Raw genomic sequence first — 26705 nt, forward strand, 5'->3', positions numbered from 1 at the left:
CCAGAAATAAAGCAATAGTTAGCACCACTCCTAACACGGCGGCTGGCTCCCCCAGAAACAAGACAGCCACGAAGATGGGAGTCTTTCACAGCCTACTTGGAGGTGCAGTCTGTGGCTTCTGCCATATTCCAAGGTACAGTGAGGGAGGGCCCCACCAGCCGTGGCAGCAGCAGGCAGGCTCTCGGAAGGCCTTCCTGTAGACCGGCCTCACGGCTGGCTTGGTCCCTGCAGGCTCTTTACCACTAGCGCCACCTGGGAAACCAGCTTTGATCATGGTTTCTTTCAAAAGAACTTTAGAGGCATTGAAAAAAAAAGTTTGACTCTTCTAAATCCAAGCATTGATATTCAAAGAGCTTACACTGTTCCAATATTTATTCTCCTCATGATAAAAAGGTGACATTCTCACCACCTTGGGTGCAGTGTTTTCTTTGTATTTGTCCTGCGTGCACTTACAAGGGGCCAGGGAGAGAGACCGGGCTCCCCTCCTCCAGTGTCTTCCCGACTCTGCTGGAAGCCCCTGGGTCTGCACCTTGTGTCTGGTCACCTCACTGAAGTCTGCACCCTCTGGATCCCTAGGTAGGGGCTCTGGGGTCCTCAGTGGAGTTTTGACAACTGAATGCCAAGATTAAAGGGCCCTACAGCTGAGTGCGGCCTTGCGGGGCCAGCACCCCCCATCCGTGGCAGTGGACACCTGCTTCCCACAGGTGAGTTGCTTAGTGGGGTTCCGAGGTCACTGAGCATCAGAATCACTTGGAACATCTTTTAAATAACAAACCAGCTTTCTCTGGCCCAGCCCAAGGGACTCAGGGTCCCTGGGGTACTCTCAGGATACGGTGTATTTATAAGGAGGCCCCCAGGAAGCAGAGTGCCTGCAGAAGGGCATTTGGGGAGTCACCCGTGAGTGCCCAGCAGAGAGGTCCTTTCCCTGCGCCAGGCCTCACGCTGGGGTCTGAGCACCCCCTGCCTAACCCTGGAGTCCTGGTCTTCCTGGAGTCCTGGATGCTCACGGGAACATGAGACTCAGGGCCGTGGAGGGCCTTGTGCAAGGCCACAGTGAGTGGGGGGAGGGGAGCCCCCACTTGGGTGTGCGGGCCTTCTGCTCACTGTCTCCTGAGCAGCCCTGGCCAGCAGGCCACCTCTGGGACTGGGCTCTGCATATGCTGGCCACCCTGCTCCCGCAGGGTCCTGTGGGTGGCCCAGGGGAGGGAGGCCTCTGAGCACCTAGCACCTTCTAACCCCCCCACCTCCAGGCTCACCCACCAGCCTGGGCAGCAGCAGTCTCCTGCAGACCAGTCCTTGTCTGGCTCCAACGGTCGAGCTTCAGGGCCAAGAGCCAGGGCCTCAACACCGTATGGGATGCTTGCGGCTGCCTGGGGCCAGGACTGTGATCCTTAGCATGTGCTCCTTAAAACACTGATGCGGCTGGAGAGTGTCACTGCCATCCCAGGACAGAGACCCCCATGGGGGGCCTCAGTCCATCCTGCCAGGACCCTGGGTATGGGCGGGTCAACACCACGCCCCCATTTTACAGATGAGAATGTGGACGCTCTGTGGGATAAGGATGCTGCTCTGGGGCTTTGGCTGAGCTGAGCACTGAGGTCTCAGTGTCCCCCCAGCAGGGCCCTCTCTGGGCTCAGGGGCAACAAGCACGCATGGGAAGGCGGGCAGGAACGGGTCTTTATTTAGCAAACTCACATCCGGTGTCTACTCTGCAGAAGGCTTTGGAGTCAGAACCCAGGCCAGCACCGCCCCCTTGACTGGTCTGGGGAAGCCCCGACAGCCTGACACCCCCCATTTTATTTCTTCCCGAGCATCCCTCTCTGAGACATTGAGCCAGCTGGATGGGAGGACTCCCTGGTCCCCCACAGCTGGCCTGAGTCCTCCAAGCTCTGCAGGTGGGGAGGAACAGGCAAGACAGCTGTCCCAGGGGGTTTCTGCAGGGGTAGGGTGAAGGCTGTGGGAGGTTCCTGAAACCTCTTCCCCACTCCTGCCTATGGGGCCATCGCAGAGCTGCAGAATACCTCTCCCTGAAGCCCTCTGGACTCCGCACCCTGACCTGGAAAATTCGGGAGGGAAGTCCAGTCTGACAGGAAGGCCTCCTGCCCATCTGATCCTGTTGTCCTAGCTCCTCCCTCACTTCACAGGTTGGGGAGGGGGGCCACAGAGGGGGAGGGGCACGGCCCAAGATTACCAGAAGGAGTGGAGGCAGCACTGGCAGAGGGCAGATGGAGGCTCAGGATGTGGCCAGAGCCACGGGCACGGGAGGAACTGGGAGACGGGACATCCTGGTGACTCAGCAGGGACTGGAGGGTGGCCAGTGGGGAACAGGCTGGCATCACAGGCGCCCAAGGGACGTACAGGTGGAGGGCACGGGCGGAGCTGGCGAGTCATCCCAAGGCAGGGCGACTGGGGTCCTGAGAGGGCTTCTCGGGTGCGGCGGTGACAAGGGGGGCTCTGGGTGCAGTCTTGCAGCCTAGGAGGAAGCCGTCGGGGGGCAGACACGGTGGGCGGCAACTAGCATGCTGAGTCCCTGCCGGCCTGGCCTCAAGGCTCACCTGGCCACCAGGCGGGCAAAAAGGAAAAGAGAACAGAAAAACCAAAACCACCCCAAACCCGCTCCGGGAGGAAGGCAGGCCCACGTCACTCCCCAAAGCCGAACATCTCGGCTTCCTTCTCCTTCCAGAAGGCGAAGCTCCGGTCGATGTAGCCACAGATGTCCTCGCTGTTGAAGCTGCCCCGCTGGGGGCCGGACCCCAGCCTCTGTGCTGCGGGCTCGGGGCCGCCGGGACCAGCGTGGGGCAGGGGCCTGAGCGGGGTCAGGCCAGACTTGCGGCCGGGCTCCGCGTCCCGGGCGCGACCACGGCTGGAGCCAAAGAAGCGGGCTTTGATGTCCTCAAAGCCATCGGTCCAGGCACGGCGGCCGGCGGCCACCTCGTCGGTCACAGCCTTGTGGAAGGCGCGCGCCGCCTCCCAGCCGTGGGCGCCCAGGTGCTCGAAGACCTCGAAACACAGCAGGTGGCGCATCTTGCGCTCCTCGGCCGGCAGGTCGCACTCCAGGAGCTGGAAGTAGCCCAGCATGAAGAGGTCCAGCGTGAGGCTGCTGTAGGGCACGGGCGCCCCATCCACGTGGGGCAGGAACTGTTCGGGGGACAGGGGCCCGTGGGGCCGCCGGCTCAGCCGCCGCAGCTGCCGGGCGGGCACATGGGCCAGGATGGCCTTCCAGTGGCCCAGCAGCTGGGCGATGACGCTGCGCTGCTGCCAGAGGCGGCCGGGCCGTGGGCTCCCGCTGGGCAGCGGGGAGGGCATCGGAGGGCCCCTGGCTGCCTCCTGCCCCCGCAGCCCCGAGCGCCGGGCCTCCAGGGTCCTGCAGGCTGCCGTCTTAAGTGCCGGCATGTAAGCCGACTTCTTCCAGTGGCTGAGGAAGAGGGTGACAATGCGCTCCTTGCGGAGGCTGGCCAGGTCCGAGCCTGGCACAGCACCCACCTCTGACAGGGCCTCCTCACAGCTGATGCCCGAGTCGCTGGCTTCCTCCGTGTCGCCCGGCCTGGGGTTCCCTCCGATCGGGCCGCTACAGGGCGGGGCCGGGGCAGGCCAGCAGCCCCTCGGGCATGACCCCGGCTGGGTCCCCGGCTCGCAGGGGCCAGGGCTTGGGGTGCCGGGCCGGCCGGGGGCTGACTCAAAGTTGCCGCGGAGTGTCCGCACAGACACCCCACACTCTTGGATCTCACGCTGGGCCTCGCTCCTAGGGGGGCTGGCCGGGGCTGGCCTGTGGGCCTCCCTCTGGGCCTCCAGGGGTCCCCTCTCCTCGCCCTGCACCAGCCCGTTCACGCCCTTCAGGAGCAGGGACAGGCTACGCACCAGCCGGGCGACGTGGCTGCACCAGAAGGGCAGGGGCTGCCCGCCGGGTGTGGCCTGCGAGGCCCCGTCCTCGGAGCCCCGGGGCTCGGTATCCTCGGCCTCCAGCCCGGGCCCCGGGGACAGGAAGCGGCTGTTGACAGTGATGCTGACCAGGGGCGCGGGCAGCAGGGCCTGCAGCTCAGCCGCCAGCCGGCCCAGCTCGTTCTCGTACTCCTGGCAGCGGCGCCGGAGCTGCAGGTCGGCAATCTGCTTCTCCAGGTACACCAGGTCGTCCTCGGTCAGCAGCTCCCCGAAGGGGCCCAGGATGGCCTGGTGCGTCTGCGAGTACCGCCAGGCTGCCTGCTCCATGGCATGTGTGTGCCCGCCATCGTCCTGGACACAGGGAGGGGAGGTCAGCGGGGACGCAGCCCACATGGCATGCTCCTGCCAGACACAAGCTCCCCTGGGTGGCCTGGCCCCAGGGAGCCCTGAGGACCCTGGCTGGCCCCTGCCTGGGCTCAGAGGGTACAGGAGGTGGCAGGCCAGCCCCAGGCCACAGCCCGAGGTTCAGGGCAGTTCTCACCCCAGGAAGAGCCAGCCTTGCCCTCAGAAGAGGCAGGGGTGCCTCTGTTCTGCCACCCCCGAGTCCTCCTCCTCTCCTCCGTGGTGAAGTCAAAGACTGTCCCCAGAACCCTCTGGATCCCTGCACAGGATGTCCTGCGGGTGGGCAGTGTCCCCTACGAAGGGCAGCCTCCGAGTTCTCATGGCGTGTGGCCAACCTCACCCCAGAACATCACCCCTTGGGGCTTCCCTGATGCCAGGATACAGCCCAACTCCCGTGCTTGCAGTCTGTGAGAGACGCACACAGAGCCTCCCAGCTGGGGTCCCTCTGGGTGGCTCCGTGCCCACCCGCTCAGTCCCCCGAGACCCCTGGGGGAGGCCCTGTGTCTGCCCCGTCTCACAGGTGAGGGGCCTGAGCTCCTGCCTGGTTGCCAAGAAGCCAGGTGGGCACTCGGCACAATAAGCCCCTACGAGGCCCGGGGCAGAGAGGGGAGACTGGGGAGTGTTCGGACCACAAGCGTCAGGCTGGGAACTCGCAGCCAATGGCCAGGCTGTGCCCAAGCCCATCCCCTGCCCCTTCGGCCTGTTTTCTGAGTTTCCCTGAGTTCTTCACACACCCTTGGCTCTGCCCTAAGGTCAGATTCTAAAAGGCCTCCGGGTTGTGGCAGGACCCCCCACCCACTCCTGCCTTGCTCCACCCCCAACCCCAGGGGCATCCTGACAGCAAGAACAGGCTGGGCCATTAGACCAGAGCCGCCCAACACTTCTGAGATGAGGGGAAGGCATGCCGAAACCCCTGCAGGAGCCATTCATCAGAAAGTGCAGCTAACTCAGGCGCAGGGGTTTTTATTTCATTTGAAATTGCAGCTTTAAATAGCTGCAGCTGCTGGGACAGATTGAAGGCAGGAGGAGAAGGGGATGACAGAGGATGAGATGGTTGGGTGACATCACCGACTCGATGGATATGAGTTTGAGCAAGCTCCGGGAGTTGGTGATGGACAGGGAAGCCTGGTGTGCTGCAGTCCATGGGGTATCAAAGAGTTGGACAAGTTTGAATGACTGAACTGAAGTGAATTGAAATAGCCACAAATGGCTGGCCTTATGGTACTGGCAGGGCAGCTCTAGACCAAGGGTTGCAGAATACATCATTCAAGACAAAGCCGCACCCCGTCAGGGTACGACTCTAGAACAGCTGTCCACAGGGCGGCCAGAGGGAGCCAGTTAAAATCCAAGTCAGACCACAGCCCTTCCCTGTTCAGATTCTCAACGGCTCCCCGAAGGTCCTGTAATGCCTGCCTGTCTCCTCTCCCTCACCTCCGCGTGGCCTCCTCCTGCTCCTCACTTGGGCCAGCCCACCCTGCCTCCAGAGCGCTCACTGTTGCCTCACTCACAATCGCTTGTCCCTCATCCCCGGAGGGCTTGCCCCTCACTTCCGCCTGACTCCTGCTCAAGGACACTCTCCAGAGAGGCTGCCCCTGAGCACCCGGACAAAGCAGCCCCCTCCGCTTTCCACTGCCTTCTCTCCATAGCAGTTGGACCCTCCCTCCCCGCACTCCCCACCCCACCCCGCTGACATCCCCAGCACACTTGCCCAGGCACCCCGCCTTTCCTGATGGAATGGAAGCATTAACGGGCAGGGCTGGTCCCCTTCACTGCCAAGAACAGAGCCTGATATGCGGTGGGCACGACATATAAATCGTGAGATCAAAGTAACACTTGGGCAACACATCCCCAAGGCAGGTGAAGGGGCACTGCTCGCAGCCCTCTGATCTGGCTCAACCTCATCGTCTGGCAGAGGAGGAAGCTGAGGCCACAGAGGGACATGCAGTAGGGTACCCGGGTCTCAGGACTCGAGGTGTGGGCTCAGGAACCCACCTTCCACGTCTACCTGCCGGTACTAAACCTCCTGCCCCGCCTCTGCCCTCTACACCCTGGTTCCACCCTGGCCCCGCCCACCTCCAGCGGCGCCACGCCCCCCCCCGGCCCCGCCCAGGCATGGCCTCGCCCCATGTCTGGCTCAACCCGACCTGGCCCCGCCCTACGACTGATCCCACCCCACGCCTGGCCCTGCCTCGCGTCTGGCCTCGCCTCCACATTGCCCCCGCCCCCACATTGCCCCCGCCCCATGTCTGATCCCACCCCACGCCTGGCTCCGCCTCGTGTCTGGCCTCGCCCCCACACTGCCCCCGCCCCATGTCTGGCCCCGCCCCCACCCTGGCCCCACCTTGACGGACCTGGGCCTCTGGCGCTTCTAGAGCTGTGCCCAGGCGCGCCTGCAGCTTCCGCACCATCACCTGCCGCTTCCACTCAGGGATGGGTCGGCCGCGCTCATCCCGCGTGGGTACCAGCCCGTCGAGGTCGCCCAAGGGCATCCCGTCCAGCTGCAGCGCGACCAGGCTATCCGGGGCGCCCCCCGCCGCCGTCTCTGCCCCCTGTGTGTAGGCAGGCAGGTCATTGGAGGAGGCCCGTAGGAGCCTGCAGTCCAGGAGCGAGCGGAGGGGAGGGCTGGCCCGGAGGAGCACAGCTGCGCGAGGAGGGGCGTGGGGGCTGACCAGGGAGGACAGAGGAGCTGACCACTACCGCACTCCCAGCCTGTTCAAGTGTGAGGCTTCGAGCGCAAGGGCCCCCGGTCCCTGTAGGACCCCGGTATGTGTGGGGAGGCTCGCAGGCTGAGAGATTCCCTCCTTCCTTGGTACATGACGGAAAAGAGGTTGCTTAGAGCATGCCATGTGGATGGGGAAACTCCTTTGGGGAACAGCTGCATGGACAGTCTGGTGGTCAGTCGTGGACTGCAGGACTCGTCAGAGCCTTTAATGTGCTGTGTGCTGTGACTGCACTTGCCAGACTTGCACAGAACATCTCAGGGTCTGGGAGCTCCCAGCCTCCGGTCAGTGAAAGGGTAGGCTGGATGTGTAAGGGACTGGTGCCCAGAGAGGAGGAGGGGGAGGTGTGGCCAGTGGGAGTCTCCAGGGGGTGGTGGGGGGCAGACAGCAGTGGGCTGGCTGCCCCCAGAGTGACCTGGCCAGGGCCAGCGTAGGAGACATGCTGAGAGGCCAGCTGGGTTTGGGCTGGGGGCCCTGGAAGACAGCGGCACGGCGAGGGCACTCACCATGGGGACGGCCATGGCACTGGTGGTGACCCTCGGGGTGGCCGTGTGGGCTCTGTGCTCCCTCAGAGGAGGCTGGTCTGGCTGGCTGGGCCAGGCCGGGCTGAGAGATACTGCTGCCGGGAGGAAGCGGGAGCTCGTGTCGGAGAGGCCAGGGGTGGGGGGCAGAAGACCCCAGACCTGGGCACAGCCAGCCTTCCTGAAGGACCACTGGACTGGGAGCCAAAGGCCCAGCCAGTCCCCTGACCAAGTGCCCTGGGCAAACTCACTCATCGCTGCGATCCCACGGGTGTCCATGGGGCCAGCTCCAAGCCTGGCCAGCTGGGAAGCCTGCATTTTACCACCTCATCCCAGCGACGGCCTGTCCTCCCTCCCCAGCTGTCCTACGGCCTGCAAGGAGCTAGAACGGGTGTAGGGTCTGGTAGTCCGGGGACCAAAGGCAGCCCCATCAGACAGCAAACCTGTCCTTTTATGACTCCTTCCTCCACTGCACACACACACAAGCACACACACCCCTACGTGTGATTATATAACCACCACCCATTCCATGAAGCACACTTACCTCACTACACACGGGGCCTGCTGACATTTTTCACGCTATCCCATTCTACTTCATTTTGATAAATGCTGGTCACAGCCCCCCTAGTGGGTGGTGACCTGCGGTTTGAGGACCGCGCCCCACCCCCGCCCCCTGCTGGAGTCTCAGGAACAGCAGTGGGCAGAGCCAACCTCCGCAGTCCCTCCGGATGAGCTGAGGCCCAGAGCAGGGACGGGCTGCCCGGGACCCCAGCGGCAGGAGAGCTGGGCTGCAGGGGCTCGGAGCTCACAGAGACGCTAGGGGACGGGGCAGGAGGCGGTTTAACTGTGGTCATGGAGCGCTCTGTGCTCACTTTAGCAAGGTGGCAGGACGTACGGAATCCGGGGAGAGCTGGGGGCTGGCCGCAGCCCGAGCCTTGTGCCCTCTGCGCCCAGCTGTCCAGGCCCCCTCGGAGGACCTCAGAGGGGAGGCCAGCAGGGCCCAGTCCCTGACCCCTGACCTGGGCCAACACCCCCCGAGGACGCATTTACTCACGGGTGGGGCTCCCGAGGCCTGCGCCCCCACTTCTGCCATCCTCCGGGGGATGTCTAGCGGCCGACAGTGGAGGAGGGGGGAACGGCGGGGGCGGGGGGGTCATCAGGAGCGGCACCTGGGGGCAGACAGGCCTGGTCAGTGGGAGGCGGGGGGGCGGGCCTTGACTTGGGCTGCCAGGCGGGGGTGGGGGGCACCCAGCCCTGGTCTGGTCTCCCTGGGGTGGGGCTAGGAAAGGGAAGTGTGCAGGGGCGAGGGGACGTACCCCTGGAGGTTATGCCCCCCTGTGTCTCTCCACCCTGGTGGGCACACATACCTACCCCCACTGGGTGAGCCCCAATCTCGAGGCCCAGCTCGTGAGCTCCCTCTGGAGGCACCTTAACTCTGGGCTCTGGGTCAGGGGCTGGCGTCCCCCTCGTGCTCAGCACTCCTTGGCCTTACAAGGGACATGTGTACACACGCACACCTGCGGGCACACGTGCCCATTCACGTGCATGCACACACACACCCCCTTGCCAACTGTCCCCTGACGGTGCCGAGACAGACTGCCCGGACCTGCGCCCGCGCTCAGCCCTGGGCACAGAGGGAAGCCCAGCGAACCTGGACGTGCTCTCAGCACCGCACCTCAGAGCCCTGGTGCAGGGCCCAGGCCCACCCCGCAGTCCTGGGGAGCCGGGGCCAGGGAGTCCACGTCTGGGTGCAGGGGCCCCCACACTGCAACCCCACATCTGCCCCAGGTCTGCGGCACCCCCACCATCCCCCCTGCCCCCAGCACTGACTGGTAGGCAACCGGGAAGAATCCTAGATCTGGAGGCGTCCGAACCCCGTACCCAGCGCAGCCGTGCGAGGCCTCCGCTCTGGCCTCTGACCAGCAGGCACCAAGACGGCTGGCCGGGCCTGGCCAAGCAGAGACTGGGGCACACAGGCCGCCTTGTGTGGAACTGCCCTCGCTGTCTGCCTTCCCAAGCCCCCCCTCAGGTGGCAGAGAAGTTTTCCACAAGGATGTGAGCCATCCTCCAAGGACTCTAGAGCCAGGCTTGCTGCCTTTGGGTTTAAAGCTGAGCGTCGCAGGCGGGCCAACTCCGTCTTGCAGGTGGCTTGTCTCCCAGCTGCCCCCCTGGTCGCCCTGATGCCTGAAAACACACGCCCGCCCCAGCTCGGGGCTCCAGCAGAGAGGGCCACCACTCACCCTTGACCGTCAGACCGAAGTGCCTCAGCCTGCTCCCTCCCGTGGGCAGCGATGGTGGGTGAGGGCCTTGGGGCCCCCAGGCTGGCGCTGGAGAGAGCCCCGGGCCGGGCAGAGGAGCTGGATCAAACCTGCCCCACAGGGACGTGTGGTTTGGGCCCAGTGCTGGCCCCAGCGTCGAGTGGGTGGCTCAAGCCACGGCTCCATTCAATATCCTCTCCTCTCCCTGTCCTGAAATCCTTGATCGGTTTCTAACAAGAAGCCCATGTGTCTGCTTTGCGCGGAGCCCTGCCCGTGACAACGTAGCTGGCACTGCTGGGGTTAAGTCCCTCGTCCGACTGAGTGTCCCCAGCTCCCCTGCAGGTGGGCCGGGTCCCTAACCCCCCGAACAAGGAGGCGCAGGTGTTGGGTGGCCGCCCCGGCCTGGAGAAACCCCTCAGAACCCCTGTGGCTACAGCCACTGCCGCAGGGCCCTCTGTCTCATCCCAGGACCCTCTGCACTCCGGGGCCACCAGGAGGGGAGCCTAGGGCCCAAGCGCTTATCTGCCCGTCGCCGGCGCCTCCTACCTCTCTCTGAAGAAACTGGTGCCCGGAGCCCAGGAGCCCGGCCTTGGCAGAGCGTCCACCAGCCCCCAGGCCTGGGAGGACCCTTGGAGGCAGGCACTGGGCCCTGAGTGAGCACAGGGAGCTGAGCCGTCTGGAGCCGTCGGGGGGGGGGGGCGGTGTCACAGTGCCCACCCCCGGGAGCAGGAGGCGTCGCATTAATATTTGAAAGCGGAGGTGTCAGGTGGCCTGGCGGGCTTTGGGCTGGTGTGGGATCCCTTACCACCAGGCCTTAACCTTCCCCCAAACAGGGGCCGGGGGAGCAGACCCTCCGGAGAGGGAGGGGAGACCAGAGCTCCTTGGTCGCACAAAAGAGACAGCACAGAGGGGTCAACCAGGACAGCCCTCAGGCACAGCTGGGGAAACAGATTCAGGGAGGCAGGGCGCTTTCTCAGGGGTCCACGGTGGGGACGGGACAGGGCTGGGACCGGAATCCTACTTGAGACCACCCCCTCCTTGCTCCTGCCAGGACTGAGCCCCTAGAGTCACTGATCCTTCGGTCCAGGGCCACCAGCCATGGAGGGAGAGGCAGGCAGGTGGGCCTCTGGGGGATGCCCAGCACCAGTGGGGTCCCTGGTACCCCCGCCAAGGATGCCAAGCCCTGGCTGCTGCTCGCCCGCCTGCCTTGGCACAGGGGACCCAGAAGGAAGACCAGGCTGCTCACACTGGCTACAAATCAGGGGGCGCCCGGTTCGGGGCTCTGGACTGTGACACAGATCTGCATGCAACAGCCATCCGCACCGGGATCGGTCACCCTGGGACTTCGGGGGGCGGGGTTCTGACAAAACACGACACCTGCTCCCTGCCGTGTGCCACAGACCTGGGAATCTCTGGTCTTCCAGTGTCTACAACGCAGGCATGAGGTGGCTTAGGAGCCTGAAGGAGGGTTGAGTTAGACCCCAGACCCGATGGCTGGGGAACCTGGTGTTGATGGTCTGACGGACAGAGCAGGGCTGAGCCCCAGGCGCTGAGCCTGACAGAGCCTCCCTGGCCGCCCCCGCCTGGGAGCCCTCAGGGGTCACCATATCCCTGCACCCCCAGTTGAATCTGCTCTCTTGGGTGAGGGGAAAGGGCCTCCCATTCCCGGCAGAGTGCAGGGCTCAGCTGGGGTGGAAGGAATAACGGAAAAGGCAGGACATTGGTCCAGGGCCCAGGGGAACAGACCTTGGCCCCAGAATATCGCACCAGCAGCCTGGGAGGCTGAGGCCTGAGGCCTGAGGCCAAATTCTGCTGCAACTCTCCCCAAGGAGAAGCCCCGGGGAGTCGCTCAGCGTCCCACAGGCCTGAGTTTCTCTGCCTTTGCTGGGACTTACCGGGAGCCCCTGGCAGGGCCCGGCGCACCGCAGCACACAGACCTCCTTGCTGCCGTTAGCATGGTGTCAGGAGGATCTCTGAATTTTAACCAGGATGGGGGTCTGCTGTGGCGGCCCCTGGTAACGGAGTATCCAGGCCCTGGGCGCTAACCGACTCTACGGGACCTGGGGGAGTGCTGCCAAGCTCTGGGGTCCTGACAGCTAGGCGCGTCCAAGGTTGGTGGTCAGCCGGCCTTGGGTTGGTGACCTGCCGTGGTCCGGTGTCTCTTTTTCTGTGTTTCTGATGAGATTTGAGCAGCGCCACGCCTGCCATGCATTATACATGGAGGACCGCTGTGGCGAGCCGGGTTACAGGCCTGTAACGCCACCCGGGCTGAGAAAATCATGACCCACAGATGGGTGCTGGACACCCAGGCACCACGGCTGAGATTGGGTTACGGGCTGCCCTTCCCCCGGGGAGGAGCAGTCTGTCTCAGGGAGCCCCTGGCCCTCTCTGGGCCTCAGTTTCCCCATCTGGACAGTGAAGGGGTCTGAGTGCCCCTCTAGACCCGGGGGGGTCAATTAGCCACTAAACTGGGCGCTCAAGGTGCACCTCCAACCCCCGGCGAGGCTCCTCGGTTACGTCACACAGATGAGAAAACCGGGGCTCACGGGTGCTCAGGGCTCGTGAGTGTCTCTGGGCCGAGAAGGGCCATGCCACCTCTGGTAGGCGTGAGTACGGGCTGGGGGCTGCGAGCTGAGAGGCTGGGCTTGCCCCTGCGTGGAGGGCTGTGCTCACCTTCCCGGATGGCTGCTCCTAGCTGCGGCGGCTCGGCCGGTCTGTCCCTTTCACCCAGCCCACGCCCTGGAGGTTTGGGGTGCAGGGGGCCCCCTCTAGCCACTGCCCAAGACCTCCTCACTGTGCAGAGGTGACCCCAGGCCTGGGAAGCGGAAAGACGTGGCCAGGATCGAAGTGGGGCGGCGCAGGCAGCGGGGGCAGCATCTGTCCAGCCTCACCCCCCAGGCTGCCTCTCCTGGGACCCACGACGCCCTGGGGGCAGAGGCAGGTGGCGAGGTTGAGAGAAAAAGACAGGCTTTCGCCACCTCCTCCGAGCCCAACACAGGAAGAGGCCGCGCGGGCGACCTCTGGATATCGTGTTTCCATCAATATTGCATCGGCCCCAGCCTCCCCCAGCGCGGTGGCCCCAGCTGATAGCCTGCCCTCCTGCGGGGCCAAGACTGAATGTGAGGGGTCGAGGGTGACTCCAGACAGCCCCAGGTGCAGCGGCTCACAGGGACGAGCTCATAGCCTGATGAGCCTGCCCCTCTGACACACAGGTGGGGCAGGTGGACGGGCTGGATGCTGCGGGCCTGCAGGCCGGGTAGGGAGGCTACATGGACCACCCAGGCCGGCGTGGGGAATCCCAAGCGGATCGCTGCCTCATATCCTGTGGTGACACCAGGGGAGACCGCCAGCACCAGAAGGAACCCCAGGAAACCCAACATGGGCTGGTCCCCACACCCCCCAGTGGAGGGGTCAGCAGGGCACCCAGAGTCCCCACCCCTAAGAGAGCCGGGCAGAGCGGCCAGGAGGGGTGGGCTGGTGTGCCAGGGCCTGGGGAGAGGGGCTGGGCACAGAGATCCTGCTCGGACAGAAGGCCTGGCTGTGGGCACTGCTGCGTGGGCTGGGGGCAAGCCGGGGACCCCCAGACAGGGGCCAGGAGGCACCTCCCTGTTAGCAGAGGGGTCGCCCAGCCCACCTCCAGGCTGGCCCCAGGGCCCACACAGAGGCCAGGGACACGGGTGCCAGGCCGTCCCCAACCTGCGGACCACGGAGCTCCGTCTACCACACCAGGAACCCGAAGAGTTCCCCCAACTTCTGGAACCCAAGCCAGAAAGACAACTCTTGTCAAGCAATAGCCAATGGAAAGAAAGTATGAAAGTGAAAGTCGCTCAGTTGTGTCCAACTCTTTGTGACCCCATGGACTATACGGTCCACGGAATTCTCCAGGCCAGAATACTGGAGTGGGTAGCCTTTCCCTTCTCCAGGGGTTCTTCCCAACCCAGGGATTACAGCCAGGTCTCCCGTATTGCAGACGGATTCTTTATCAGCTGAGCCACCAGGAAAGCCCAAGAATACTGCAGTGGGTAGACTATCCCTTCTCCAGGGGATCTTCCCAACCCAGGAATCCAACCGGGGTCTCCTGCATTGCAGCTGGATTCTTTACCAGCTGAGCCATCAGGGAAGCCCATAGCCAACTGAAGGGTCAGTAAACAGTAAACAGATTGCTTCAAGCAGTGACTGCAGTTCCTGTGTCTGAAACTAGGCTACCGAGACAAACCAGGACTCCAACGCATGTGCCCTGAAGCACCCCCAGCCCCCAGCCTCTGGCCACTCTGGTGCGGGTGTTGGGCAGTGGAGACTGGCTCTCTTGGTGGTGGCCGGGTGAGGACCATCCCACTGGCCCAGGGCCGGGGAGGAAGGCGGCTCTGCCTCCGTTGTCCTGGACACTCCGGGGGAGACACCCCGAGGGAAAGGGAGGCGCGGCAGCCCGGGGTGGGACCCGGCGTGGGGGGCACGGCGCCCCTGTGGGCCTCAGTGTTCTCACCTGAGTGGGGGGCCAGCCGGTCCCAGGGACAGCTTCTGAAGGGGTGGCCAATACAGAAGGCTGCGGCAAAATCTGTGCAGGTTGGGACGCGTCGTCAGTCACCGCCCGGGGCCTTGCTGGGGGGCTCTGGGGGAGCTGGCTCCCCACGTTGACGGAGCTGCTGGGCTCCCCCCTGCACACCTGCATGCCCACTACTCCACTGATTCAGCAAACATGCATGGCCCATCGTGGGCTGGGGGGCCCGGCACATGGGGTCCCTGCCCTTGCAGAGGTGAGGCTGAGCGAGGTCATGTGCCCAGATGGGAGCCCGCCTGAAACTGTCCCCTTCTGGGCTGCACAGGGCTGGCCCGCCTCCTGAGGTCACACCGCCCGAGGACCCGAGACCCCACTCCCACCCCCTGGGGTATCCTCAGCGCGACCCAGCCGTCTGGCCTAAGTGTGAGCATGGGCTCTGTGGCCTGGGTGGCGGGCAGATCTCAGCAGAGCTCCAACCACGGCCCAGCCCTGGTCCCCCTTGTAGCCCCGGTCCCCTCATAGCCCGGGGCCAGGCTCTCCCCTGCTCCCTCCCAACCACGCGGTGTCCAGGTGAGCTCCCCGGCCATCAGTGCAGGGGGGCCTGGGAGGGAAGGGGCCGCAAGGCTCACCGGCCGGGTGCTGTCCCGCAGGTACTGGGCACAGTCGCGGTGGCCGTGGTACTCCGCCAGCTCCGCGGCAGTGTAGCCGTCATCATCCCGCAGGGCGGGGTCCACGCGGTGGGACAGCAGGGTCTGGCAGCACTGCAGGAGGGGGGCAGACACGTGACCACTGCCAACTCCCCGCACCCCCCAAGCTGAGACACCGAGGCCTGAGCCCCCACCCTGACCTGGGACGCCCTTTCCTGGTGGCACGGGGTCCCACAGGCACCAACACCCTGAATCCGGGGTGGGAGCCCCAGGCACCCTCGCTCGGAGGCTTGCTGAGGGCCCAGATGGTCAGCAGGGGGCACAGCGGGACTCCAGCCAGGCCGCCTGACCCTGCAGCCCAGGCCTTGGGTTTAAATACGGAGCCAGTTTCCATCTTTACAGCAACTCCTGGAGTGGTGTCCGTTCTCACACTAAGAAACTGGGGTGCAGAGGCTAAGAGAGATGGCTCCGCCCCCAGCTCTCCAGGCTGTGCCCTTGCCCACCTCGCCCACCTCGCCCACCTTGCCCTGCCTGCTCCCTGGCCTTCCGCTCAGGCCTGGTGCTCTACAAGCCCCTCCTCTTGGCTCCAGGCCCAGGGTGAGCTCCGGGGATCCTCACTCCATCCCCGATGTCTCCATCTCTGAGCATTTGGCTCCTGTGCTGGTCTCACATGCCCCCTCCCCAGGTCAGGCTGGTGCTGGGCCCCCAGTTTCCCTCCTGGCTGGGCCCCCAAAGGAGGGTGGGAGGCTCAGCAGCGAGGAGCAGAGGAGAGGATGGAGCGTGGAAAGCGAGAGGAGCCTGGGCTTGTGAAGGCCCTTTGTGAAGGAGGCTGTGGTGGAGGTGTGTGGACCGCAGGAGCGGGCTGTCTATCTAGAGCCTGGGGGGCAGGGGTCACAAGAGAAGCCGAGTGGAGCGCGAGGCACTGTGGTGTGGGGCCTGAGCCTAGATGGGTCTGGGGCAGCGGCGCTGGGGACAGGGAGACGACTTCACCGCAGTGACGGCCACCACAGCGGGCGCCTGTGAGCAGGGGCGGGAAAGCGGATGTGGACTTGAGCAGAGCGGTCTGTGCCAGCGCCTCCATTTTCCTACAAATCTGAAACAACTCTAAACTCTTCTAAAATAAGGATTTATCTTAAAATACAGCGTGGTTATTATCAGAGAAATGCAAATCAAAGCCACCATGAGGTACCATCTCACGCCAGTCAGGATGGCTGCTATCAACAAGTCTACAAACAATATATGCTGGAGAGGCTGTGGAGAAAAGGGAACCCTCTTACACTGTTGGTGGGAATGCAAACTAGTACAGCCACTATGGAGAACAGTGTGGAGATTCCTTAAAAACCTGGAAATAGAACCGCCATATGACCCAGCAATCCCACTGCTGGGCATACACACCACGGAAACCAGAATCGAAAGAGACACGTGCACCCCAATGTTCATCGCAGCACTGTTTATAATAGGCAGGACATGGAAGCAACCTAGATGTCCATCGGCGGATGAATGGATAAGAAAGCCGTGGCACATATACACAATGGAGTATTACTCAGCTATTAAAAAGAATGCATTTGAAGCAGTTCTGATGAGGTGGACGAAACTGGAGCCTATTATACAGAGTGAAGTAAGTCAGAAAGAAAAACACCAATACAGTATATTAATGAATATATATGGAATTTCGAAAGATGGTAATGATGACCCTATATGTGAGATGGCAAAAGAGACACAGATGTAAAGAACAGACTTTTGGACTCTGAGAGAGAAGGCGAGGGTGGGATGATTTGAGAGAATAGCACCGAAACATGTATTATTACCATATTTGAAACAGATCGCCAGTCCAGGTTTGATGCATGAGACAGGGCACTCAGGGCCGGTGCACTGGGATGACCCAGAGGGATGGGATTGGGGAGGAGGTGGGAGGGGGGTTCAGGATGGGGAACACATGTCCATCCATGGCTGATTCATGCCAATATATGGCAAAACCCACAATATTGTAAAGTAATTAACTTCCAATTAAAAGAATTTACAAAAAAATAAAATTAAATAAAATACGGAGTGGCATGGGGTGATCATATTTCCGGGATGATCATAATTTTCCAGAACTGTTAACAAATTTAAGACCCAACAGGCGATCAATAATGCATGGACTCTGCTTCCACCCTGGTTATAGCACAACCAGAGACATGGATGTGAGAGGGACATTAGACAGGCTGGACAGTAGACGGCATGGAGACGCTATTGTGGGCCTTCCCTGGTGGTCCAGTGGCTACGACCCCACCTGCCAAGGCAGGGCACATGGGTCCCGTCCCGGGTCCGGGAAGACCCTTCATGTCTCAGGGCAACTAAGCCTGTGAGCCGCAAGTACTGAGCCCGAGTGCCGCCAGCACTGAGGCCTGCGAGCGCTGGAGCCGGGCCCGCAGCAGAGGTGCCACCGCGACGATGAGAAGGCCCTGCACCCCCGCGAGGACCCGCTCCCACTCGCCACAAGCGGAGGAAGCCGGAGGGCTGGGGGCAGCAGGGAAGCCCCAGCACAGCCCAGGCACGAGGAATTTCCACAACACAGAGACGGAGGAGGGCGGCTCTCAGCTCTGAGGCTTGGGTTCCTTTCCTCTCCCGCCGAGCGAGCAGGGTGAGGGCCTCATGAACCCTTGGCTTACCTGCTGAACCTCCTGGTCCCCTACAGAACACTTCATTTGAAAAAAGATGATGCTGCTTAAAAATAAAGTTGGCAGGGTGCTGCTCTGGCCACCCTCAGGATTGTGGAGGCCGTGGCTAGTGGGGGCAGGATGCTGTCTGAGCTACATCACGCTGGCTCAGGGCCCTTCCAGCCACCCGCGGCCTCCCACCCCAGGCCCCTCTGGACGCCACCCCTATCGTCTGCTCGGATACAGGACACGAGGGACCACCCCAGGCCCCTCTGGACGCCACCCCCACCGTCTTCTTGGTGAGCCCATGGGGCTGAATGCTGGCCTGCAGGGTGAAAGGAGGGGGTGTGGCTGGGGGGTGGGGGGAGCAGGAGGGGGCCCTCAGGGCTCCTGAGAGTCAGGAAGAAGTGTTCAGCCTTGCTGTTTAGCATGGGAGCATCATGCCTCTCTCTGATTTATCAGAAGGACTGCATGCCTTCCTGGGACTCTCTGTGCTGTTCGTGGGCCACCTGGGCCCAGGAATACTTGAGGTTCCAGCGGGAAACAGCTGTCCAGAACCGAAGTCCAAAATGGGATACCGGGCTGCACCTCGATAAAACACCCGCCCCCTGCCCTCGACTAGCTTCTCTGGGCCCATGTGGGCGGCGACTGGGGGCCACGGGAACGCTGCAGGAAGACCCAGGAGACATTGCAGACGCACTGACCCACTTTGGAGCCCTGCTGGGTGGTTCTGCAGGGAGCGGGCAGAGGAGTCATCCCACGTGCTCGCCTCAGACGCACTCCGCTCAGACAGGGCCTTGCCTTCGCAGGAGGTCCTTGGGCAGGTTGCGTCGGTGCAGGGCCAGCGCTCACGGCCGGGTCCACTCCCAGGGCTGGACCTCAAGTACCGGAACACCGACCCTGCCTACTCCAGGTTTCCGGATGCTGTTTCCTGGGCCACGTGTGCCCCTAGGTTTATCTGGAGCACAGCGAAGGGGCTGACCTCACACCCCCACGGGGCCCTGCTCCCAGGCTGCTCAGAGCAGGGCGCCAGCAGACTCCCTCCTGGGAGGGCCAGCGGGAAGACCAACCCCTGAGCCGGCACCCGGGGAGTCTCTGAGCGAAGGGAGGCGTCCCGCGCTGAGGGCAGAGCACGGGCTTTATTCCCAGAGAGATCTGAGTCTGAGTCTGCATCCTGGGCAACGGCTGCCCCTCTGGGGCTCGGTTTACCCGTCTGTAAAAGGGGCTAATAATGTGTACCCCACAGGGCTGTGTTGAGGGCTCGGTGACTCACTCACAGGAAGTGGTCCAGGACTGCCAGCTCTCGGAGGCTCCTCTGCCCACCCCCCATCCCCCAGCGCCTTACCTCCATCTGCCCATTCTCCGCTGCATCGTGGAGGGGGGTCCCCCCCCAGGAGTCTCTCATGATGGGGGCACCCATCAACAGGAGCCGGTCCAGAATGGGCGTGTGGCCGCCCCGAGCAGCGAAGTGCAGGACGGTGGCCCCCTCGTCATCCCGAGCTGTCAGGCCGACGTCGGTGAAGGTGACCTGTGGACGGAGGAAGGGGGACGGGCCAGATGAGGCCGGACGGGGGCAGCCACTCCCCGCTCGGGGCAGGGGGCCCTGGGGACAGGGCTGGCTCCTCTTGTGCGCCTCGGGCAGCCTGGGTGGGGGGGCAGCGAGCTCGGTGGTTTTACTGCAAGATTCCACAGCCCCCAAACCTGCCCCAGCCCAGATCTTAAGCTGAACACCCCCAGGGGCGTTCCCACTTCAAATAAAGAATGCCTTTGGGCAGCGCCCCAGGGCCAGTAAACAGGTGTTTGCTGATGAAGGGAGGACCTCCTGGCACCAGGCCTGTTTGCGTCCTGACTGTTACAGCTCCAGTGCCAGGATGCAGGGTGCTGGGGGGCGCGCCCCGTCCCACCAGCAGCCTTCAGGCCAGCCCTCCTCACAGCCCTTGTCAGCCCTGCTGTGAGGGCACCCGTGGGCTCTGGCCCGGGCCCCCAGCCTGGACCGCGTGCCCCCAGGGCAGCCACGTGACCCCTGCCAACGTGAGGCCGAAGGGGCTCTTCTCCCGCCTTCCCACCGGAAGGGCCAGTGCACGTGGCGTCACCCCCTTTTTCTCCCTTTTCCTGCTTTGAACACGGCCAACCTTCTCCAAGAAGGCGAGGCCAGGAGAACAGCAAGGATGTGACCGGGCGTGAACGCCCTGCAGTGTTTCCCACGTGGAAGGGATAGCCTTTCGGTGGTTTAATTCCCGGGGCACTGCAGCCAAACGCTGGCTTATCCGACATTCAAACGTGTCTGTTAGAAAAAGGACAGCGAGCTGGGAGGAGAGCGCCTCCCAGGGGAGCGGGGCCCCAGCCCTGAGTGGGTCAGCCAGGCTGGATGCTGCGCCCTCTGCCTGTGGTCCATCCTGCAGGAGGCGGGGTGGGGAGGCCCATCTGGAAGAGCCTTTCTGGCCCTGGGACCCTCGGCCACAGCTGCTTCTTCCTGGGATGAGCCTCTGTCAGGCTGCCCGGTGGTGGGGGGTGCTGTGTGGACCTGCCTGCCAACACCATCCCCGCCCCGAGCCCCTGGCTCCTGGGCACCCCCGCCGCTCTGAGACACCGCGCGCCCCGCTGACTCATTCCCGCCATGTGTGCTGAGCACGTGCCGCCTTTGTGCCCGCGGCCAGGCCCGGCCAGGACTCAGGCTGCCACAGTGCTGGGAGTCCAGGTCTGGGGACAGGCACCTTTCTGAAGTTCACCATCTGAACTACAGGCGAGACGATGGAAGCACAGCTCCATCCGAGGGCCAGGGCAGGGCCAATGCCTGGAGCTTTCTCCTGCGAGTGGGGCTGGCCCGTAGAAGCAGCTGCAGAAGGGTGGCTTGGCGGGGGGGGTGGGGTGGGGGTGGGGTGGGGGTGGGGGCGGGCACAGCTGGTGCAAAGGTGGGTGCTGGCGGGTGCTCCAGGGGCAAAGGGCCAGCCTGGGAGAGGCAGTGGTGAAGGGAGGCCAGAGCCAACCGCTAGGGGCTTCTGAAGCCAAGGTGAGTGGTGGGAGGCCAGAGGAAATCACTCCTTCTTCCTTCCTTCCTTCCCTCACACAGCATCCCCACAGCTCTTATGCCAGGCACAAGGAGCGGAGCAGCTGGACTGAGTCCCTCCCCAGCCACCTCTTGCCCTTCTGCCCCTCCCGGGAGAGACCTCCCCACTTTGACCCTTGACCGGGTAATGGAGACCCTCTCCATAATGGAGACCCTCAGAGTGCCCAGACACCCCACAGGCCTGGTTTTCCAGGGCGGAGGCGGAAGTCCCCAGCCCTGGAAAAAGTCTTGGAAGAAGGCATCCTCCCCCATCTAGGTCACTCTGTGTTCTTTCTGGAAAGAGGCCCAGATGGTGCCTCCATGGGTCCAGAGGGGAGAAGAGTGGGGCTTGTGGGGCTCCCCCCAGGGTCTGGGAGCACCCCCCAGGGTCTGGGTGGCCAGGCATGGACAAGTGGCCAAACAGCAGGGCCAGGCACTGCCTGTGCCACCCACCCTGAGAACCTGGACTCCCACCAGGACTCCTCGGGGAGGGGTTGGGAGAGCCCGCAGGGGGTGCTGCACACCCCTAGGGTCCTGCAGGGGCGGGTCCAGTCCACGGCCACCCCCAGTTGAAGCTCCCCGCTGTGCCCTAGACTGGGTCTGGCACGTGGATGCTCTAAGGCGCTGCAGGCACATCTGATCCGCCCACCACCCCGTGGTCCCCGAACTTCCTGTGGGAGATCGGAGACCCAGGGCATGGCGCCTCCGCCCCAGCCGCCCCGCTTGCTAGGCGGGAGCAGGTGCCAGCCTCCGCGGACGCCCCCCACGCCCCGCGCGCGCACCCCAGCACCCCCTTACCAGCCAGACGACGAGCGAGTAGTGGCCGCGGGCGGCGGCGGCGTGCAGCGCGCTCATGCCGTCGAGGGCGCGCAGGTGCACGTCGGCGCCACAGTCCTTCACCAGGAACTGCGCCAGGTGCAGGTGGCCCTCCTGGCAGGCCAGGTAGAGCGGGGAGGCGCCGCTGCGCGTCCGCCGGTTCACGCCGCTGCGGGGGAGGCCGGGCTTCAGAGCGCGTTCGGCCGGGGGTCGCGGGGAGCCGCTCCGGCCTAGGGCCCAGATCGGGGCGGGGTGGCCCGGCACCTGGCTCTTTGCGGCCACCCCCTTACCCGCCCAGCTTGTGCGCACCCCAAGGAATCCAGCTCCCTCAACTTGCCATCAAGCTGTGCGCGCTGCCGGGGGTTGGCCGGCAGGGGTCTCCTCTTAGGGTGAATGGCCCAGCGGGCTGTAGTGGGCGGCTCAGGGAACCTCCGGACCCGGGGCCTGCTCCGTGCAAGGAGCCATTGTGAGCAGGATACTAGCCCTTCCCAGCGCTCGGCCAGCATCCGTATTCCAGGCCCCCCGTGTGGACAGACTGGGGCAGGGTCGTCAGGTTTCCGCATCCAGCCTTGCCTCCATATGGTCACGGGGTCAGGTGAGTTCTCGGTCCCCCTCTGAACCCCTGCAGGGAGCAGGAGCCCCCTCCCCCAAACTGGACCCCACCCCTGTTGACAAAGACTTCCGCTGGGGCTCCTGCCGTCTCTGCCTCTGCTGGTGGGCATGTGGGCCCTGGGGCAGCGTCCCTGTGCATGTGTGTGTTTTAAAGTGAAATCACCCGGTTTTCAAATGACAGAAAGTACTTCTAATACTGCCAGTCTGAGAGACACCCTGCGGCCGGCCAGGCCCGGGGCAGCCGGTGTGGACTGTTTGGGGAAGACACGCAGAAGCGAGTCTCAAAGGCCTTGGAAGGGAGGTCGGGACGGGAAGGCGCAGGAACAGCAGCACTGTCGCGGGGGGCGGCCAGGAAGGCCAGCCAGCTAGCCAGAGCCCCGCAGGAGAAGAGGTGTCAGGGGCTCGGGGGAGAAAGGCCAGCTCAGGTGAGGGGTGGACAGAGTCCCTCTCCCAGCCAGGACAGCCGTCCTGCGGACAGATGGCCGCAGCAGGCCACAGACGCCGCACCCGCAGACGGCCAGTTACACGCCCGGGTGTCTTCTGTGGGGCCAGGACCGCAGCCGGGCCCACGACGGGGGAAGGGTTGGTGGCCTGCTGCCCCCTGCCCCCTCCTTAGCTGGGCTGGTCCCCTCCCTGTCTGTTGGCCTCGCCCAGCCGCCCACTCGGGGCAGTGGGACCGGGCGTGTGGAGGGAGAATCCAGGCCCCCACCTGGGGGGCTCACTGCCCCCAAGACCAGTGTTCACTCTGCTCCCTTCCAGACGCGTGAGCGGTGTGAGGGCTCGTCCTCCCCCCCCACCTCCGCCCCGCCGGCCCCCTCCCCCAGCCCTCCCCTGAGGCCCACCCCCTCCCCTCCCCCTCCGCCCACCCCTTCCCCCTCCCTTTCCCAAGGTCCGTTCCCTTCCCCTCCCCTCCCCATCCCGGGCCCTGCTCCCTCCCCTTCCCTCATGAGGCCCCCTCCCCGCCGCCTGCGCCCATGGGACACCCCGCCAGGCGGCGCCGCAGCCCCTCACCTGCGGTGGGCGGCGGTCAGGAGCTTCAGGCAGGTCAGGTCCCCGCTGACCGCGGCGTGGTGCAGCGGCAAGGCCCCCTCCAGGGTCTCCAGTGTGGCCGCGTGGCCCTCGTGGAGCAGCCAGTCCACCAGCACCGGGTGTCCGAAGCGGGCAGCCAGGTGCAGCGGGGAGACGCCCGACGCGTCCTGGTCCTATGGAGGCGCAGGTGGCCGGTGAGCGGGCGGTGGGCCGGACCAGGCCTGCCGGGCAGCCGCCTGAGACTGCACCGCGCGGACCCGCGGGAGAGCTCCCACCCCTCCACCTGGCTCCAGCGCGGGGGTGCAGAGGGGTCTCCTGGACTGAGCCAGGCCATCTGCTCGCGGTCAGCAGGGCCGGGACCAGTCAGGGCTTTTGGATCCAAACCCCCGGTCCTGCACATGCGAGCCCCCTCCAAGCTGCAGTCCCGCCCTTCTCGCTCTCTGCTCGCCGTCGGGGAGGCTCCACTAGCCCAGCTTGCTGGCCCAGGGCTGGCAGCCTGTCCAGGGGTGGTCCAGGGGCCTCTGCCCCGCCCTCACTCAGCGCCCACCCTGGTACCCGGGCCCTCTTGCTGGGGCGCTTCTGCACCGCGGGCACCCGCACACCTGGGTGTTCTCCTGGGCTCTGGACTGGCCCTGCTCCCACCCTCGGGGCTGTGGGAAGAGCCGCTGAAGGCTGTGTGACCCGTGGGTCTTCCCTCTCCTGGGACCCAGTGCTTCTCTGGGCTCCGGGAGGACTTCCTCTCTCCATCAGAGCTCGCTTGCCCACACCCACTGGGCCAGCAGGGAGAGGGAGAGACGGGCAGGAGAAATTTCCACGGGGAGACCATCACTGAGCCCCAGAGCCCCCACCGTGGTCCCCCAGCATCCGGGGTGGGCCAGCACCTCCTGAGCCCCAGTGCCTGCTGGGCTTCTGTTTGCCCGGACCCTTTTCTAGACCTTTGGAAGCAGGCCCCATGGATCAGGCTTGATAAAAAAGAGACCCCAGGAGACCCCCCACTGGCAAGGCCGAGTGCTCTTGGGTGGGGGCGTTGGGTGAAAGGACGAGAGGGGCCGCTCTGTGCTGGACGTTGGGGAATACCAGGTGGTTCAGGGGGCGTGTGTGGCTTCTGAGAGCTTTGTCTGGGGCTGGGGAGGGGCGTGGGGTGGAGACACGCCACTGTGTGTGCTGTGGGAGTCCGGTGGCCATTCCCCCCAGAGCAGCAGCCCAGGGCCCTAGGGAAGCCCAGGCTCCAGACCTGGCTCTCGGCTCGCGCCTCCCCATGGACGCGGGCCCTGCACCCTGCAGCCGCCGTTGCTGCGCCCCGCTCACCTGCAGACCGCAGCCGGCGTGGCGCACCAGCCAGCACAGCTCGGCCAGGCCGCCAGTGGCTGCGGCGTCGTGCGCGGGGGTGGCCCCGTTGTGGGCCCGCTGGTTGCCGGGCAGCTTGGCTTGCTGCACCAGGAACCTGACGCAGGCCAGGTGGCCAGCCCGGGCGGCGTGGTGCACCAGGCCAGCCCCCAGGGCGTCAGTGACATGAGGGCCCAGGGTGCCCGCCTCCAGCAGCTGCTCCAGGGTGGCCAGATCCCCGTCCTTGGCGGCCGTGAGCGCCCGCTGCTCCTCCATCCTCCGCCCTGGCCGCCCAGCCGGCTCTCCGAGGCTCACACAGGCCCGGGCTTCCTGTTTCAGGATGGGACGCAGCTCGCGGCTCCGGTTACCGATAAGCGCGCACAGGGCAGATGGGAGGCGGTGGGGGTGGGGGGGGGACAGGCCTTGGGGACCGGGCCTTGCAGCCCTGCCCCAGCCACTCCCGGGGCACCCAGAGCAGGGGAAGGCCCGCATCAGGTTTGGGTAGGAGGTGGGCACTGCCCTGTGGCTGGACCGTGCCTCCCCCTCACGTGGATCGAGGGCTGGGACGGACTTCCCACGTTGAGTGGGTATTCACAGTTAGTGTCCTTTCCAGGAAGCAGTCAGCTCCTGAGAGTCTGCTTCCTCCGGGCAGGGGACAGCCTGCGAACGCTGTGGTGGGCCGTGCAGAGGCCGCCTAGGAGACCCTCCTCCCGGGAGGGCAGACCCATCCAAGCGAAGCCCTTTCTAAGCGTTTGGGCCGTGTCAGCCATGGGCACCCGGGCCCGCTGCCCCCTGGGAACGCTCTCCTGGAGCCTGGCCTTGGCTGGCACTGGGGGCTCCACGTACTGCTGGGCAGCAGTGGCTCTGCAGACCAGTGACGGGCACAGGGCCTGGCACTGGACAGGAAGGCCTCTGAGAGGAGGGTGAGAGTCTCAGGTCCCCTGCCCTACCCACCCTCAGCCACAGGGACTGGAGTTCATGGTCCCAAGCTCATTTTCCAGAGCTGCCCAGCGTCTTTTCCCAGGCTGTTATCTGCAGTGGGGCTGGACACCCACAGTGCTTGCTGGTGAACTCGGGGCGCCCCAGCCTCTGCCTGGAGCCCGCTGGGTGCTCACTCATGTCAGGGAGCTGCCTTGTGGGGCTCTTGCAGACACGGTCTCAAGCTGAAGCCCTGGAGATCACGTGGGATTATTCCGTGGCCTGCTGGCTGACCCCACCCCCACAGCAGGCACGGACACCCGGTGCCCCCACCAAAGCAGAGACTAGAAAAGCCACAAGGTGTCCAGAACAGATCGCGCCTCTTATTAGCTCATCTCGTTTCTGACAGTCGTTTCCTCAGTGTCATCGTGAAGTTCTCTGCGCTTTTCAATCACACATTAAATGTGTTGTTCAATTAAAAAAATCACTCCTATGTAAATGTCTCCACAGACAACATTTCACGTGAATCAGACACCCCAGGGCATCTGTGGGGATCCCAGAATCCTCCCGAATACACCTGGGAGGGAAGGGGTGTGAGGGATGGAGGCTCACCCACCCCGGGGATGACCCGACCACAGGGCGCCTGCGGCTGACTGAGGAGCCGAGACCCTGAGCGAGAGATCAGAGGGAAGGGGCGGCAGGGGACCCGGGGGTGACGGGGAGGCGCCCAGCGACCAACGGCTGAGGGACCGGCAGGTGACCAGGGGGATGGGCAGGGCGGGAAGTGCGGGGTGCCCCGCAGGAAGCGGGCCTGATCGCAGCAGCCCCCGCCTCTGGAAAGGCCTTGAGGAGGGTCCGGGGTGAGGCGACACTGCCCTCTCTGCAGACAAGTGCGGGGAGGCCAGGACAGCCCCTGAAAATCACGCTTCCTATGTTCATGGTAGCAGCTGGTGATAAATGCTAGGATTTTATCTTTCGGATAAAAATGCCACCTTCCAGGAAGGGGGGTGCCCGTGACAAGCTCACCCGTCTTCCCAGAGGGTAGCAGGGAGGCGGCCACGGCGTTTCCCCTTCCTTGGGTGCTGCGGGGCGGTGGTGCCAGCGCCGGGCCCTCAGCACAGGGAAGGGGCTCCCGCAGGCACTAGGCCTGGCCCTCCAGCCGGGCCACCGCCTGCTTCAGGTCCTGCACGACGAGGTCCACCTCAGCCCGGGTGCTGCTGCGGCCCACGCTCAGCCGGATGGCGTTCCTGGCCACGTCGACGGGGACGCCGCAGCTCAGCAGCACTGGGGACGGCCTGCGGGCGGGAGCCGGTCACCCCATGGGACTCAGCTCTCCATGCTTCCAGGGCGGCAGGGTGTGGTGTCCCCCTGGAGGCAGCCACAGGCCCCTCCCC

General features: G+C 64.5%; 2 protein-coding genes across 6 annotated transcripts in view; both read right to left on the reverse strand.

Annotated features, from left to right (window-relative positions):
* Window positions 1–1659: 1659 nt before the first annotated feature.
* Window positions 1660–24669, reverse strand: ESPNL (espin like). Of its 3 annotated transcripts, none has more exons than XM_086375685.1 (10): window positions 24376–24669; window positions 23050–23240; window positions 21409–21595; window positions 18910–19092; window positions 14908–15039; window positions 14264–14335; window positions 8577–8691; window positions 7508–7617; window positions 6633–6830; window positions 1660–4230 (listed from the first exon to the last, which is right to left on the reverse strand). In XM_086375685.1, exons 1-10 carry the CDS (start codon window positions 24667–24669, stop codon window positions 2641–2643), a joined length of 3072 nt encoding a protein of 1023 aa, XP_086231811.1. In that variant the 3' UTR covers window positions 1660–2640. The 3 variants fall into 3 exon arrangements, with proteins under 3 accessions (XP_086231811.1, XP_086231805.1, XP_086231822.1); XM_086375679.1 differs by having other exon boundaries at window positions 7508–7620; XM_086375696.1 differs by lacking the exons at window positions 14264–14335; window positions 14908–15039; window positions 18910–19092; ... (1 more) ...; window positions 23050–23240; window positions 24376–24669 and adding an exon at window positions 8894–9012 and having other exon boundaries at window positions 7508–7620.
* A 1005-nt stretch (window positions 24670–25674) lies between these two features.
* SCLY (selenocysteine lyase) overlaps window positions 25675–26705 on the reverse strand; it is a 30592-nt gene continuing 29561 nt past the window's right edge. For all 3 annotated transcript variants that reach the window (XM_086375701.1, XM_086375720.1, XM_086375710.1), the window contains one exon: window positions 25675–26606. In XM_086375701.1, the coding sequence (XP_086231827.1) occupies window positions 26453–26606 (154 nt within the window). In that variant the 3' untranslated portion in view covers window positions 25675–26452. The remainder of the gene's footprint in view (window positions 26607–26705) is intronic.

This window comes from Bos grunniens, chromosome 3 (genome assembly GCF_055505025.1).
Source record: "Bos grunniens cultivar Pamir isolate PY7600 chromosome 3, Bosgru_T2T1.0, whole genome shotgun sequence".
NCBI classification, from domain to species: domain Eukaryota; kingdom Metazoa; phylum Chordata; class Mammalia; order Artiodactyla; family Bovidae; genus Bos; species Bos grunniens.